The sequence below is a fragment of the Martes martes genome (assembly GCF_963455335.1).
Source record: "Martes martes genome assembly, chromosome: 17".
Classification (NCBI taxonomy): Eukaryota; Metazoa; Chordata; class Mammalia; order Carnivora; family Mustelidae; genus Martes; species Martes martes.
Genome location: NC_137905.1, coordinates 18,491,067 through 18,506,620, shown reverse-complemented (window position 1 = coordinate 18,506,620; position 15,554 = coordinate 18,491,067). Strand labels below are relative to the sequence as shown.

The 15,554-nt window shown below is 60.3% G+C and overlaps 2 protein-coding genes across 4 annotated transcripts; one reads left to right on the top strand and one right to left on the bottom strand.

The window, feature by feature from the left end:
• Positions 1-207: 207 nt before the first annotated feature.
• Positions 208-12,465, top strand: CARMIL2 (capping protein regulator and myosin 1 linker 2; the record flags this gene model as incomplete). Its single annotated transcript, XM_080828515.1, is given in 40 exon segments — positions 208-247; positions 481-575; positions 670-720; positions 946-1,008; positions 1,109-1,233; positions 1,370-1,461; positions 1,635-1,726; positions 1,728-1,793; positions 1,795-1,889; positions 2,039-2,114; positions 2,199-2,287; positions 2,409-2,503; positions 2,581-2,667; positions 2,743-2,855; positions 2,958-3,035; positions 3,169-3,245; positions 3,335-3,439; positions 3,637-3,706; positions 3,849-3,930; positions 4,035-4,131; positions 4,229-4,286; positions 4,426-4,598; positions 4,778-4,940; positions 5,026-5,127; positions 6,571-6,699; positions 6,790-6,903; positions 7,049-7,209; positions 7,296-7,383; positions 7,592-7,744; positions 7,864-7,930; positions 8,397-8,626; positions 9,468-9,568; positions 9,651-10,014; positions 10,095-10,217; positions 10,974-11,010; positions 11,174-11,245; positions 11,341-11,562; positions 11,682-11,762; positions 12,130-12,207; positions 12,298-12,465. Coding segments are annotated over 40 exon segments (4,317 nt in total). The 3' UTR covers positions 12,411-12,465.
• ACD (ACD shelterin complex subunit and telomerase recruitment factor) lies at positions 12,419-15,200 on the bottom strand. 3 transcript variants are annotated; one of them, XM_080828212.1, is made up of 12 exons: positions 15,037-15,200; positions 14,800-14,936; positions 14,568-14,661; positions 14,410-14,486; positions 14,234-14,278; positions 14,088-14,122; positions 13,792-13,943; positions 13,617-13,713; positions 13,376-13,453; positions 12,909-13,282; positions 12,691-12,782; positions 12,419-12,610 (listed from the first exon to the last, which is right to left on the bottom strand). In XM_080828212.1, exons 1-12 carry the CDS (start codon positions 15,133-15,135, stop codon positions 12,532-12,534), a joined length of 1,359 nt encoding a protein of 452 aa, XP_080684338.1. In that variant the 5' UTR covers positions 15,136-15,200; the 3' UTR covers positions 12,419-12,531. The 3 variants fall into 3 exon arrangements, with proteins under 3 accessions (XP_080684338.1, XP_080684337.1, XP_080684339.1); XM_080828211.1 differs by lacking the exon at positions 13,376-13,453 and adding an exon at positions 13,454-13,534 and having other exon boundaries at positions 15,037-15,197; XM_080828213.1 differs by lacking the exon at positions 13,376-13,453 and adding an exon at positions 13,454-13,534 and having other exon boundaries at positions 13,632-13,713; positions 15,037-15,197.
• Between the last annotated feature and the right edge of the window lie 354 nt (positions 15,201-15,554).

Here is a 15,554-nt window from a genome sequence, read left to right as displayed (position 1 = left end):
CTACGTCTCCTGGCCCGCGGAGGCAGGGGCGGGGAGGAGCCGGTCTGGAGGCGGCCTGGCAGGAAGCAGCGCGTACCTTCCGCTGCAGGAGGAGCAGGTGGCTGCAGTGCGGGCCAGGGCCCCCAGGCTTCCTGTGTGCGCGCCCGCCCGCCCGCAACTGTTTCTCGTCGGAGCTCCTTGGGCCTCCCGGCGGCCCGGCCTGGCCCCATGGCCCAGACCCCCGACGGCATATCGTGTGAGCTGAGAGGTAAGTGCGGGCCCTTCCCGCCTACTTGGCTACAAAGCCAGAGCACACCCAGCGTCGGGGGCAGCTGCAGGCAGCGTTGTCTGCATCTCCGAAGAGCTTTGCGCCCCCACATCCACTCCACTCCTTCCTTGCTGGCCCATAGACGAGCCCAGGCCACAGGCCTGGTGCAGACCATGGGCATGCGTTGGCCTCCTTGGGAGGACCCAATCACCCAGCGGGCTGCCATTCCACAGGCGAGATCACCAGGTTCCTGTGGCCCAAGGAGGCCGAGCTGCTGCTGAAAACCTGGCTACCAGAGCGGGAGGGTGCTGAGCAAGGTCATGTCCTGGTATGGCAAGGGGCCGAGCCCGGGAGGACCACTGGGGCCCAGGCTAAAAGAGCCTCTTGGCCTGTCCTGGGCATCAGACACTCTCTCCCCACAGGCATTGCTACGCTGGAGAGCCTACCTGCTCCACACCTGCCTCCCCCTGAGGGTGAGTGCCAGGGACTGACTGCCACCCTCACCTTGCCCTCCAGCAGCTTCCTTGGTGAGGGTTGTGCCGGCCAAGCTGTCTGTTGTCCTGTGGGCTCTGCCCTTCCCACAGCACTGGGCTCCATAGCGGGTGGGGCTGGCTCAGAGCTCCCAGCTGTGCAGAGGACTGGGATCCCAGGAGCGTGGGGCTAGGGCCTTGGTTCCCGCTGATTCTAGCTCTCCACAGGTGGACTGCACATTCAGCTACCTGGAGGTCCAGGCCATGGCGCTGCAGGAGACGCCCCCTCAAGTGAGACAGCTAGTACCCCACCCCCGTGGCCTGCAGCCTGGTTTTCGCCTCCCCAGCACCCACACAGAGAGCGCAACCCAGCTGCCCTCCCCCCCACCAGGTGACTTTTGAGCTAGAGTCCCTGCCTGAGCTGGTCCTGGAGCTTCCGGGTGTGGCCGCTCTGGAACAGCTGGCCCAGCACATCGCCGCCGCCATCAAGAAGGTCTTCCCTCGCTCCAGCCTTGGGTGAGGCCCAGCGACTACAAGGGACCAGCAGAAAAGGAGGGCAGCAGGGGTGTGCTGGGGATGACACAAGTGGGTTGCCTCCCATCCCAGGGGTTGCAGGTCGCTTGTCCCCTTCTCCTTTCTCCCCCCACCCCAGGAAGCTCTTCCGGAGGCCTACATCCCCCTCCATGCTGGCTCGGCTGGAGAGAAGGAGCCCCTCTGAGGACATGGTGGCCAGCAGCCCCTGTGGTAAGGGCCAAGAAAAGGCCACCCAGGGCTTCCAGCCTACCCCCATCCTGCAGCCCCAGACCCCTGAATTGGAAATCTCTGAAACGGAATAGTCACTCCAAGTACAGCCATCACCCGGCTCGGCTCTGATCTTCCTCCTCCTCACCCCATTATACCCCTGGCATCTCCCCCAGGTGGCTTCTTGGAGACATATGAGGCTCTGTGTGACTACAATGGCTTCCCTTTCCGAGAGGAGATTCAGTGGGTGAGAGTAGGGCCCTCCTTGGGGGGCTCTGGAGGCATCTGATCCCCCTGTGCATAGGGTCCCTTCCCCTTTGACCCCAAGCCAGTGGGAGACATCATCTTCCCATCCAGGATGTGGACACCATCTACCATCGCCAGGGCTGCCGCAACTTCAGCCTGTGTGACTTCAACCATCTGGGCAGTCGGTCTGTGGCCTGCCAGGGGTGGGAAGGGAGGAAGATCCCATGACCCACATTCCCGAGCTGGAGCTGCAGCCTCTCCATGGAGGGGGATGTTGGGCCGAGAATCTGGCTGGAGGGCCCTGAATTCTGCCCCTGCCCCTTCTCCCACCCAGGGACCTGGCCTTGAGTGTGGCCGCCCTGTCCTACAACCTGTGGTTCCAGTGCCTCTCCTGTGTGGACATGAAGCTGGTGAGAATATAGGGGAGGGGAGGGTCCCAGGGTGCGTGGCTCAGGGTGCAGCTCAGCTCACTGAGCCCCCACTCTGGTTCTCAGAGCCTTGAGGTCTCAGAGCAGATTCTGCACATGATGAGTCAGTCGTCCCACCTGGAGGAGCTAGTGCTAGAGAACTGTGGCCTGAGGGGGTAAGGGGTACAGGGTAGGGCTTGGGGTCAGGAGTCTGGGAGCTTGGGATGGGGAGGCTTGTGGCCGGGGAGGAGATGGGAATCCAGGGTCAGAGTTTCACGCCTGGGGTCTGGTCCCCAGAGACTTTGTCCGGCGACTGGCCCAGGCACTGGCAGGGCACTCAAGCTCTGCCCTCCGGGAGCTTAGCCTCACGGGGAACCTGCTGGATGACCGAGGTACGGTTGAACCTAGGGAACCCCAGGGAGTGGGTGCTAGAGGAGGTGACAGCCACACAGCCACCCCCAATCCCTAGGCATGACTGCTCTCAGCAGACACCTAGAGCATCGACCTGGAGCCCTTAGGAGACTCAGCCTAGCCCAGACCGGGTTAACTCCTCGAGGTAGGTGGGGTAGGCAGGGGGCGGGATGGGGGTGGATCTCCCTGATTGGTGAGCCACTCCCTCCTCCGCCACCAGGAATGAGGTCTCTGGGCCGGGCACTGGCTTCCAATGTGGCCTTTGACACTGCCCTGACCCACCTGGACCTTTCCGGGAACCCTGGGGCGCTGGGGGCCTCGGAGGACAGTGGGGTAAGTGGTTGTCTTTAGAGGCAATGACTGGGGGCAGTGGGATGTCAGGGAGCTCTTGGTGATGTGATCCCTGACTTCCTGCCACCGCCATCCTCCCATCAGGGCCTCTATAGTTTCCTGAGCCGTCCTAATGTTCTGACGTTCCTGAATCTTGCGGGCACCGACACCGCCCTGGACACTGTGAGAGGGTGGTCCGTGGGGGGATGATCTGTAGGGCCGGTGGCTGGGCCCGAGGCCTGAGGGTAGACCGGAGTTTGGGGGGGGGGGCGGGTCTCGGTCCTCCGTCGGTGTAGCCCACACCCTCCTCCCGCAGCTCTTCGCAGCGCTGGCTCGCGGCTGCTGCACCAGCCTCAGCCACCTGGACGCCTCGAGGAACGTCTTCTCCCGCACGTAAGGGGGGCGGGTCCGGGCCGGGGGGAGACTGCCGGGAGCCGCCCTCCTGCGCCCGGAAGCCCACTCCTCCCGCTCGCCCACCCCAGGAAGTCCCGCGCTGCGCCCGCCGCGCTGCAACTGTTTCTCAGCCGCGCGGGGACGCTTCGGCACCTGGGCCTGGCCGGCTGCAAGCTGCCGCCCGACGCGCTCAGGTCAGTGTCGCTGCTCACGGCTACGCCCCCCACGGGTACGTGTGCGGCCACCACCCAGGCCGGGCCCCCCAGAGCTTCACCTCGCTCCTAACGCCCCCACGACCTGCCGGCGTCTTGGCCCTTCGGTCTTGGTATTCGTTCGCGCCCTGGGGCCCCCTTTCCCAGCTCCCGCCACTCCCTGTGACATCCCCTCCCAGGGCCCTTTTGGAAGGCCTCGCGCTCAACACGCACACGGGCGACCTGCACCTGGACCTCAGCGCTTGTGAGGTGAGCGCCCGGTTCGAGACGTGAGCCGGCAATGGGCCCACGCGCCGAACCGGGCTGCGAGGCGCAAGCGCCGGCCATCGGGCGCCTAAGTCTCCGCACCTGCAGCCCATTGGTCTGAACGTGCCTCACCTTCCACCCTCAGCTGCGCTCCGCGGGCGCTCAGGTGATACAAGACTTAGTGTGTGATGCTGGCGCAGTGAGCTCCCTGGATCTGGCGGATAATGGTGAGGCTGCCCCCGAAACCCACCCTCCCCCCACTGCCCACCCAGCTCCCACCCCATGCCCACCCTTTCAGCCTCTCCTGATGCGTGACCGGAGCCACCCCTAGGTTTCGGCTCAGACATGGTGACTCTGGTGCTGGCCATCGGGAGAAGTCGGTCCCTAAGACATGTGGCACTTGGAAGGAACTTCAACGTCCGGTGCAAGTGAGCCCCTATCCCACTCCCTCCCGGACCTCTCAGACAGCACCCCACCACCCGCCACCTACCCAGGTCCTTCCAAACCGCGGCCCCTGCCCCACAGGGAGACCCTGGACGACGTCCTGCACCGGATTGTCCAGCTCGTGCAAGATGACGACTGTGTGAGTTCTTGGGACCATGAGGGAGCCTTCGGCAATGGACGGGCCCCTGAGATTCCTGCCCTATCAGACCCTGGAACTTGCTCTCCTTGCTGACCGCCCATTCCAAACCCAAATCTCGCTTTCCACCCCCCTTCCCCAGCCCCTGCAGTCTCTGTCCGTGGCTGAGTCACGGCTGAAGCTGGCTTCCAGCGTCCTGCTTCGGGCCCTGGGTACCAATCCTAACCTGATGGCGCTGGATATCAGCGGCAACGCCATGGGGGACACTGGCGCCAAAATGCTGGCCAAGGCACTTCGGGTCAACACAAGGCTCCGGTGGGCGATGTCAGAGGGGGAGGAGGGCGTGGCGGGGGGGGTGCTTACTGGACTAAGGGGCGGGCCGAATGTGGAGGGGCAAATGCTGGGGACTGGGGCGCGAGGTGAATGGACAAGCCAGCGGGGTTGGGTGGAGCCTTGTGGAGCTCCGCCCTTGATTGAAGTCCGGCCTGGCCCAGGTCGGTTGTCTGGGACCGAAACCACACGTCTGCTCTGGGCCTGATGGACGTGGCAGAGGCCCTGGAGCAGAACCGCAGCCTAAAGGCCATGCCTCTGCCGTTGAACGACGTGGCCCAGGCACATCGCAGCCGCCCGGAGCTGACCGCACGTGCAGTGCATCAGGTTGGGTTCCTCACTCCTCCCCGGCCGGCCCTTCTCTGTGCCGTGGCCCCGCCTCCTACCACTTCTCTATATCCCTTATGCGCAGATCCAAGCCTGTCTTTTGAGGAATAACCGTGCGGACCATGCCTCTTCTGACCGCACCTCCCGTCCGCAGCCACCGGGTCTGGTCTCAGACCCCTCAGAGCAGGTTAGTGTCCCCTCCCTCTGTACCTTGAGTAGGTACAGAAGATAGGGGATGGGAAGAACTGTGGTGCCTGGAATCCTCTATGAGTTTGAGCCTCTGACTTTCTTGGGGCTAGAGTGCCTGCATTTGCTCTCCAGGACAAGTCCCTCTTCTTGGTAGCTCCCCCAAATAACATCCCTGGATGCCTTTTTTTTTTAATTTATTTTTTTTAAAGATTTTATTTATTTATTTGACAGAGAGAGAAAGCACAAGTAGGCAGACAGGCAGGCAGAGAGAGGAGGGAAGCAGGCTCCCTGCTGAGCAGAGAGCCCGATGTGGGGCTCGATCCCAGGACGCTGAGATCATGACCTGAGCCGAAGGCAGAGGCTTAACCCACTGAGCCACCCAGGCGCCCCCGTGGATGCCTTTTTAAGGCATTTAAATAGACTGTCCTGGGCGCTTGGGTGGTTCAGTGGGTTAAAGCCGCTGCCTTCAGCTCAGGTCATGATCCCAGCGTCCTGGGATCGAGCCCCACATCGGGCTCTCTGCTCAACAGGGAGCCTGCTTCCTCCCTTCTCTCTCTGCTTACCTCTCTGCCTACTTGTGATCTGTCAAATAAATAAATAAAATCTTTAAATAGACTGTCCTGTTCAAGATGGGAGGTATTTAAAAATCCTCAATTTCCCCCAACCCCCAGATGCTTGTAGCCCCATCTGTGACTTCCCTTTCATAGGACTCTCCTCTGCAATGACTTCTGCTGGAGCTGAACCCAGCAACGCTTTTTCTGGCCTCATCTCCCTCCACTCCCGTCTTTGTGAGATGTTCCCACCTATCCATTCCCAAATCCCACTTTCTCAGGCTTTAAAGCTGAGGCATCTTGACCCACACATCCTCCACATTCTGTACACCTTCATGTGGCCTCATCACCTCCCACAAACTCTTCTCTCTACCCTAGAGCTCATTCCCACTGGTGCTCACACACACCAAGTGTTGTGGCCGGAAGTTTGGCCAGGTCTCTCCCGGCCACACTAGAACCCCCACAGACCGACTTGGTCCTATCTTGGCTAACTCTCAAACACACTGCTCCTCGCTCCCACCCCAAATATCTGTTGCTTCCCTGGTCCTTAGTCCATGGCTCCTCACTCCATTTCTGCCCCCCTCAGTCTGTCCTCTACGTGGCTAGTGAGCAGACTGAGCTTCTAAAACATAGAAAAGACTAACAGGTCCTTTTTTCCTCCTATTCTGGACACTTAGGAAGTGTATATAAAGTCCCTAAAATGATCCAAAGGGGACACTTCATGCCCTCCTTCAAAAGATAGGGTTCCTGAATGGCTGGCCTGATAGTACTGGCTTCAGGACCTCACCCACCCCGTTGGAGACCTTGGGCAGGAAGCAGTCAGAGTCTGGGAGGCTGGAGGGAGCTAGGATGGCACTGATTCTTGATGCGCACCTCCCCCCATCCCCCAGGAAGTGAATGAACTGTGTCAGTCAGTGCAGGAACATGTGGAGCTACTGGGCTGTGGGGCTGGGCCTCAGGGCGAAGCTGCTGTGCACCAGGCGGAGGATGCCATCCAAAATGCCAACTTCTCTCTCAGTGTGAGCACCCCTTCCCCACCGCTGCTGCAAGGACCCTTTCCCTCTTAATCGAGTGTCACCTTGCAACTCCTTCTCTTGCTTGGCTTCCAGATTCTCCCAATTCTTTATGAGGCTGGGAGCTCCCCAAGTCATCAGTGGCAGCTGCGGCAGAAGCTAGAGGGCCTCCTAGGACAAGTGGGTGAGGTCTGCCGCAAGGATATTCAGGTAAGATGTTACCCTTGCCCCAGCCCCAGGTCCATATACAGGCTTAACCCCTATTTCATAGGTTTGGCTGTGATATCCCTTGCGTCAGTGTTCTGTGGGATTTGGAGCCTCAGACCACACTCTCCATGCTCTGGTCTTTGCCCAGGACTTCACTCAGGCCACACTGGACACAACAAGGAGCCTCTGCCCACAGATGCTGCAGGGACCCAAGTGGAGGGAGCAGCTAGAGGGGGTCCTGGTGGGTTCAAGGGGCCTCCCAGAGCTGCTCCCAGAGCACCTGCTACAAGATGCCTTCACTAGGCTCAGGTAGACTGGATGGGCCTGGGGTTGGACTGGATTGAATAGGACTGGGCACAGATAGTCCATTAATCCTTGCTCTGTCTTGCTCTTAGGGATATGCGGCTGTCAGTCACGGGGACCTTGGCAGAGAGCATTGTGGCTCAGGCACTGGAGGGGCTGAATGCAGCCCGGGATCGGCTGGTGAGGGAGAATTGTGCACGTGCATGCACACGTGTGCATGCACACACACACACACACACATACACAGAGTGACCTGGCCATTGCCTTGCAGGGGTTCTATAATGTCATTTGGGGTCATAGAGCCCAGGGGTATTTCAGAGTTTCTTTAGGACTGAGGGGACTATGGCTGAGGCCCAACTGCCCATCTTTGGGCTGCCTGGTATTGCAGGTGGAGAGTCTGGCTCAGCAGGCGACAGTGACAATGCCTCTTGCCATACCAGCACTGGATGGAGGTGAGCCCAGCCCCCTTGGGCCTAGGGAACTGGAAGGTCTTTTCTTCCCTGAGGAGGTGATGGAAAAGGAGGATGAAGAGAAACAGAAGGTATGTGGTCCTGGAACCCTGGCCCTAGAACTCTTAGATCTTCCCATCTTGTTATGAAGTGTGGAAGGCTGGGAGGCAGCCCCCTGTGTCCCAAGCTGAGTTTCTGCCCTCCCCACTAGGATGAAAATCCCCCACAGAAATGGCCTGAGTGCAGCCAAGGTCTTCCCCTGGTTCCCTCCACTCACAGTAAGTCCGGGTCTGTGGGGAAAGGGAGTTAACCAGGCCAGGCTGAAAGTTCTCCATTAGATCTGGGAACCTGGACACGTGGACACATTCATTCAGTCTTGTGCTAGGAACTCCCTCACCCTTGATTAAGCCAGCCCAGGCCCTCCGTGCAATTTGCAGGTTGGGGTCTGCTGCGGTCAGCATGAAGCAGGACCTGAGCAGACCAGGATCCGGACACTGTCTCCATTCGCCTCCCCCGCCCCTTTCTCTACCCCCAGGATGCGCATGCTTGGCGGCCGCGCAGATCCGCGCTGCTCGGGGCCGCGCTCAGCACCACGGACAGCGGTGGGGGGGGGAGGGGCAGGGGGGCGGGCGGTGTAGCCGGGCCCCTCCCCGCGCCCTGGGCGGGTCCCGGCTGCCCTAGCTCCGCTGCCACCGCCACCTCCCGGGTTCGCTGCTCGGTGCTTCTCTGGTGCTTTCCCCTTAGGTGCTGCTGAGGAACCGGAGCCCGAGCTGGCGGCTCCGGGGGAAGATGCGGAGCCGCAGGCGGGGCCTTCTGCGCGTGGCTCTCCGAGCCCCGCCACTCCCGGACCCCAGGCCGGCCTATTGCCTCGCATGGACCTGCCACCCGCTGGACAGCCCCTGCGCCATCCGACCCGGGCCCGGCCGCGGCCACGGCGCCAGCACCACCACCGGCCACCACCGGGGGGCCCCCAGGTGAGCGCCCTTCCCCCACTCTAGAGCTCGTGGAATTGGGGGTCACGGTGGCTTTTCCGCTTCTCAGGAGTGATGGCAGCTAGGGAGGTGGGTTTTAGGGGCCCAAGACCACCTGGTCGTATTGCCGTGCCTTGGTTTATTTCTGACGTTTCCTCAGGCCGTTGCCATGCAGGGTCATGAGTGTGTGGATTTCACTGGGGGTACATCTCAGTTTTAGGACTGCATCCTGGGTCGGCCCTCTGCAGGGACGGATTTGTGAGGGAGGGTGTCCATCTTATCCTCCTCCTCCCAGGGTTACTGACAGATGCGGGGCCCCAGGCTGTGGGGACAGTCCTGCATCAACTGCAGGTCCAGGGGATATTTACCTGGGGAGATGTGTGTGTGCTGGGTGCGGGTGGGGGCAGTGGGCACGGGGCAGAAGGCAGAGAGTCAGCTTGAGGCCCCCCAGAGGGTCTGACGCAGCAGCAGGCGCTGCCGAGCTGCCAGCAGGCCGGGTGGGGTGGGGGTGGAGGGTACTGCAGGGAACTGTCTGGAGCAGAGGGGGTGGCAAGTGGGAATGTGTGACCCAGGGGGCCAATGGGTTCTCGCCTGTTGGTTCACCGTGTGTAGGATACTCCATGGGACAAGGTGTGGGCTGGGTATGTGTCCAGGGGCAACCACTGGTGAAGGGATACATGAAACCAGCATTTCTGCCCACCAGGTCGACAGCAAGAATGTCTGTCAGTAGCCCTTTAGGGTGCCTCCAGCTCCCCAGTCCGGGAGTTGCCCAGGCCAGGCTGCTGGACAACGGGTGGAAAGAATTCATGGTTGTGCTCAGCCCTGACCCTATGGTGTCCCCCAGGTGCCCCCAGCCCTGCCGCAGGAAGGGAATGGGCTCAGTGCCCGCGTGGACGAGGGCGTGGAGGAATTCTTCTCCAAAAGGCTGATCCAGCAGGATCGCCTGTGAGTGAGGGGCAGCTATAGGGGGTGGGAGAGGGTGGGATGTTCCATGGGCCTTCCTACTCACTGCTGGCTGTTCCCACAGCTGGGTCCCTGAAGAAGACCCGGCCAACGAGGGGGGTGCTACCCCTGTTCCTCGTACACTGCGAAAGAAGCTGGGTACCCTCTTTGCCTTCAAGAAGCCTCGTTCAACACGGGGGCCACGGCCTGATCTAGAGACCAGCCCTGGGGCAGCTCCGCGCACTCGGAAGGCTACACTTGGAGACCTGTTGCGGCCACCAGCCCGTCCTGGCCGTGGTGAGGAGCCTGGTGGGGCTGAGGGGGGCACCAGCAGCCCTGACCCTGCCCGTAGGAGCCGGCCTCGCTACACTCGGGAAAGCAAAGCCTATTCCATGATACTCCTACCTGCTGAGGAGGAGGAGGAAACCCTGGGTATTAGACCTGACAAGGTAGGCCTCGTGACAAGGGGTGAGGGCTCTGCTAGGACTGAAGTGGTGGGCTCTCTCCCCATTTGGGCTTCTGTCCTCAGCGACGGCCCCTGGAGCGGGGGGAGACAGAGCTGGCCCCATCCTTTGAACAGCGGGTACAAGTGATGCTCCAGAGGATTGGCGTGAGCAGAGGCAGCGGGAGTGCCGAAGGCAAGAGGAAGCAAGTAAGTTGGGAGGGACACAAGTGCAAAGTGAGGGGGTAGGTGACATGTGTCTTGTGGCAGTCTGTGGGTGACATATGTGACCAGAAGGAGACTCATGACAGCTCTATCAGGTCCACCCCCTCCTCCTCAAAATAGTTCTCAGCTTCAGCCTTTCCTCCTTCACGGCTTCTGCCCTGGCCACTGCTACCTCTTCCTTGGAGCTGGGACGGTCCTTTCTCTGTAGATTGCACAGAACCCAGACCTTGTCACCTGCATTTAAAACAGCAAATCAGGGTGCCTGGGTAGCTCAGTGGGTTCAAGCCTCTGCCTTCGGCTCAGGTCATGATCCCAGGGTCCTGGGATCAAGCCCCACATCGGGCTCTCTGCTGGGCAGGGAGCCTGCTTCCTCCTCTCTCTCTGCCTGCCTCTCTACTTGTGATCTCTGTCAAATAGATAAATAAAATCTAAAAAGTAAATAAATGAAATAGCAAATCCTCCAGGAACATCCTTTCGGGACATTGCCCTGCCTCCTAGCCCTGCCCTAAGGCCTCAGCCCCAGCCATTTCCTTCATCTCACTGTGCTGTACCCGGTGCAGCTCAGTGCCTCTGCCTCGTAATGTTTTCCTCTGTTGGGAGCTACTTCCAGCCTCTCCTCACCACCCATGGGTTATATCAGCTTCCTCTTCACCCATCCTGGCATCTCCTGGTGGACACGTACTGACAGTTGCTAGAATGAGGGCAGGACTGGACTGAGTCTGACTTCCCTGTTTCCTACAGAGCAAGGATGGAGAGATCAAGAAGGCTGGCTCGGATGGTAAGTGGGACCCTTTGCTTGGGGAGTACAGCTTTGGTGAGGGAGTTGTCCTTAGAGATAGTCTCAAGGCACTGGCTCTCCTGGGGGAAAAGGCAAAGAGGCCAGGTTTTCTTTCCCCTCATTCCCAAGGGCTGGTGCCTGAACCCCCAGCCCCACCTTGCAGGTGATATTATGGACAGCTCCGCCGAGGCCCCTCCCATCTCGATCAAGTCTCGCACCCACTCTGTGTCTGCTGGTGAGTAAGGGCCACCGTCTGTGTTGGGGAACATGGAAGGGTAGGCGGGGCGGGGGGGTCAGACTACGGTTAGGCTCATACCATTCTCCCTGCAGACCCCTCGTGCAGACCTAGTCCAGGAGGTCAAGGGTTTGAGTCTACTAGCTGGAAGACCCTGGGGCAGCAGCTGAATGCAGAGCTCAGGGGCCGTGGTTGGGGCCAACAGGACGGTCCTGGGCCCCCCTCTCCTTGTCCCAGCCCCAGCCCGAGAAGAGCCAGCCCCTCCCCAGACAGCCTGGGTCTCCCGGAGGACCCTTGCTTGGGCCCTAGGAATGAAGGTAAGTTGGCACCTTAGGCCCCACTCCAATATGGGGCTGGGGACCCTGACAAGGGGGAGGCAAGGGCTGGGGTGGGGGTAGCTGTCCAGAACATACCCTGATATCCTGGCCTCCCCTAGATGGCCAGCTGAGGCCGAGGCCTCTCTCAGCAGGGCGACGAGCAGTGTCTGTGCATGAGGACCAGCTCCAGGCCCCTGCTGGTGAGGGGGGACATCTCCCTGTGTGCTTGAGTGCAGGAGATGGGGGAGGGTAGACTCCAGGGCTCCCTTGGTGGCTCTGGTCTTTACCTGGAGGGGGCTACCAGTGACGTAAGGGTGTGAGAAATCAAGGAGCCAGAAGGCCAGGAGCAAGGATCTGACAAACCCTGCCTCCTAGCCCTGTCTCCACCTACAGAAGAGCAGCTTTTGCCCTGGGGGGTTGGGGGGTGTGGCAGGGGAGGAGGGAGCCACTGAAGCCAACAGCGTGAGCTCTGGAACACACACACTAGAGGTGATGGAGACTGCATGGGAACAGGCAGCAAGTCCCTAGCAATACGGCTTCCCCCTGCCAAGTCTTTATGTCTCTCAGAACGGCCCCTGCGGTTGCAGCGCTCCCCTGTCCTCAAGCGGAGACCAAAGCTTGAGGCACCTTCATCTCCAAGCCTAGGTAAGAGAAGGCTGGGGCCAGCTGGGAGTGGGGGCAGGACAGTTTGGTCCAGTCTTGACCCCCTCCTCTCCCTTTTTCCTTCCCTTGCAGGATCTGGCCTTGGAGCCCAAACTCTGCCCCCACAGTCTACAGAGCCCTCCAGCCCTGAGCCAAACCCACCCTCCCCAGCCACAGACCAAAGAGGCGGCGGCCCCAACCCCTGACCCTCTCCTTTTCCTGCCGCATGAGATTATTTTATTAAAAAACTCAAAGGAGCAGAGCGTGGAGCACTATTTGTCTATCCCAGGCCTGGATCTGTGTGCATATATCCTCCCCCATGATCCCTCACACCTGGGTTAGCTGAGAATCTGGCGGTGGTTCCATCAGAAAGTGCAAGGCCCAGGCCACGAGCTGGGGAGGGAGCCTGGGAAGAGAACCATGGCTGTAGGTCAATGGGGACAGGGACTGGTGACTGAAAGGCTAGTGGCAGCCCTAGGCACTCACCTGATGGCTTGGACCTGGGCACAGAGGGAGGTGCAGGGTGGCTCATACCCATACTGGAAGGCAGAACCATCACGATGCCTCTTTGGAGGGTCCTGAAGGTGGTGTGGTATCAGGAGAGGGGCCAATAAGGACCCCTAACCCCATCTAAGGCTACCCCTCCACCCCTACTCCCAGCTCCACTCAAGGCCTACCCCATTCTACTATCCACGTATGCTCACCCAAACAGGGCTGGACTCCAGGGCTCCTGGGGGGCTTTTTGTCCTTGGAGAGTGCTGCCAGTTCTTGGGGGGCAACCCTTGCTCCTTGAATTCCAGGCTGGGTTTCTGGGCCCTAGTCACAATGGCCTGATGTGGACTGGGTACATAGCCAAGGGGTGACAGAGTTGGGGTGCAGCTCAGGAGTGGGGAACTGGGAACATGGCTAGGGTGTGGGGAGCCAGGGGGCAAGGGGCCAGGGGCTGAACAGATGGCTGGTACAGCCTGGGTGCTGCCCTTTTGCACTAGGTCTGAAGCAGCCAAGGACAGGGAAGGCAGAAGACTGATGCTGGCGCCGCTTTCCTCTGAGGGCACGTGGCTGGATAAAGCTGGAGTTCCTGGGAAGGAGGGGACTGACTGTGGGCACAGCCCTCTCAGCTCAGTAGCCCACGAGTTTAGGCAGGCCTATAGGGACTATGTTCATCCCCTACCTGGGTGTGCAACCTTTTGCAGCAGCCTGGGAACCTGGGTGATAGCAGTGAATGGCTGTGGCCTGAGCACCCCCTTACCTGAGGAAGTAGGCGAGGAAGGAGAAATGAGGGTCAGCGATAGGTCCTGCAACCCTGGGTCTGGTGGAGGCAGCTCAGGGCCTGAAGGTCAGGGGGAGCTTATTAGCAGTGTGGGTACTGGGCCCCCAGGTACCCTCCTCTTCCCCTCTCCAGTCCTCCACACCTGTTGCTCTCTGACCTGGGCCCAGAGAGCTCAGAACTCGCTGGTCATTCTCAGAGATGTGCAGCCATGAGCTGAGAACAGTGTACACAGCTTCTCCCTGTTGGGCATAAACTCTTAGCACAGCCCTTGCTCAACTCCTCACCATGACATTCCCCAAGGGAAGCCCCAGACTGACCGTGGCCCTATGGCAGGAGGAGGTCCAGCGAGTGAGGGGGGGTGCTGTGCAAGGGCCTGCCAGCATCAGACAGCTCTCAGCCAGATGCACTAGCGCCCCCCGATGCTCCTGGTCCTCTTGCACTTCATCCAGAAGTTGGGACAGTGAAAGTCCTAAAGGCAGGGGACGAGAGGATGAGCCAAAACTTAAAGAAGGGAAGGGTGGGCAGAGAGAAGAGCTTACTAAGGAAGCAAAAGATAGTGACCGAGGATGTCATTCTATGGGCATTAGGATCATTGGCCAAACACTGTAAGTACCTGCATTGGGGGAGATGGACTCTGAAAGGTGCTCCCTATAGAAACAGAGAAAACAAGCCTGAGGAACAATCCTGAGTTCTGTCTACACAGATCTACCATCCCGTGACACAGTCACACTCGGGTGAAGAGCCCAATTCCATACTCACTCCAGACAGTCAAAGAGCTTTTTCTGCACATCCGGGTCCTGGTTGCTGGGGGAGCGGGGGGAGAGTAGTAGGCAATGTTGTTACTAGGGGCCTAAGCCCTCCCACTCAAAAGACCTGTACCAAAGGCAGTCAGGCCTGATTAGGGAGAACAGCTGGTGGGTGGAGGCATCACTTACCAACCAATCACCCGTTCCCGGCGCTGCTCTGCAGGCAGCAGGCTGAAGCGATCCACCTGGAGGTAGAACTCTGCAGGCTGAAGGAGTTCAGGGGCAGGTGTTAGGAGCTGTCACGGAGTCAGGCTCATTAACCCACCCAAGCCAGCCTCATCACTCACCGCGCCACCTTCGGCGACTTGGACGCGGACCCCACAATCCTGCAGCAGCAGCAGCCGGCCTTCTGCCCCTCGGAAGCCGAACTCTTTCTCCTCCCTACCACAAGCACGACCATCACGGCCTTAGCCCGCTCAAACACAGCCCTGCCGCTTGCGGCCCCGCGCACCTCCGGCTGAGGCCTCGCGTTCTCTCACTAGACTCGGATTTCCCCAGGCCCCGCGCCGCGTCTCTCACCAGTCCGAGGCGTTCAGGGCCTCCCGCGTCACTAGGCACCGGACACTGTGGGTCCCGTCAGACACAAGGAGCGCCGCTGCGACGTCAGAGGGGTCAGAGGCGTGGGACGGGCCCGCAGCCTCGGCCTCCTGTAGCACCTGACGGCGTCGACTGGCGTCAAATCCACCACCCTCGGGCCCTGCCCACCGCCCTCGGGCTTTGCCCTTCTCCGAGCCCTGAGAAGGGGGGAGGGCTCACCTCGAGCAGCTGCCCCGCCTGCGGACTTGAGAGTGCATCTGACCCCAGGACCAGGTCTCGAATCCAAGGCCGCAAGACCAAATTCCCCAAGCCTGCCATTCCCGCAGCGGCCCCTAGCAGAAAACCACCACCCCGTGTTTCCCGCGGACGTTGGGGCCCCGCCTCTCGTCGGAAGAGGAAGCGCACAGTGGCTGGGCGGGACCTAAGGTCGTGGCCCCGCCCATAAGCGTGCCCGCGCGTGCGCACGGTTCCGTGTTGTTCCGCGCAAACTCTTGGGTAGAGTGGGTACCCACCTACTTGGTTTTACCTTGGTGTCTCCGAGAAGCGGCCTTGCGTTCGGGCCGTTCGTTGAGATTACCGTGCCACCGGGAAGGATGGAGAGGGAGGGATCTGGGGCTTGAGGCTAGGGTCAAGAGTGGTCAAGTGAGTTGGCTCAAAAACACTTCAACACCTTGTGAACCCGCGGAGCTCAGCAAATATTTATCGCTTTTTCCTCTTCTAAAACGTGCAGTCATCTA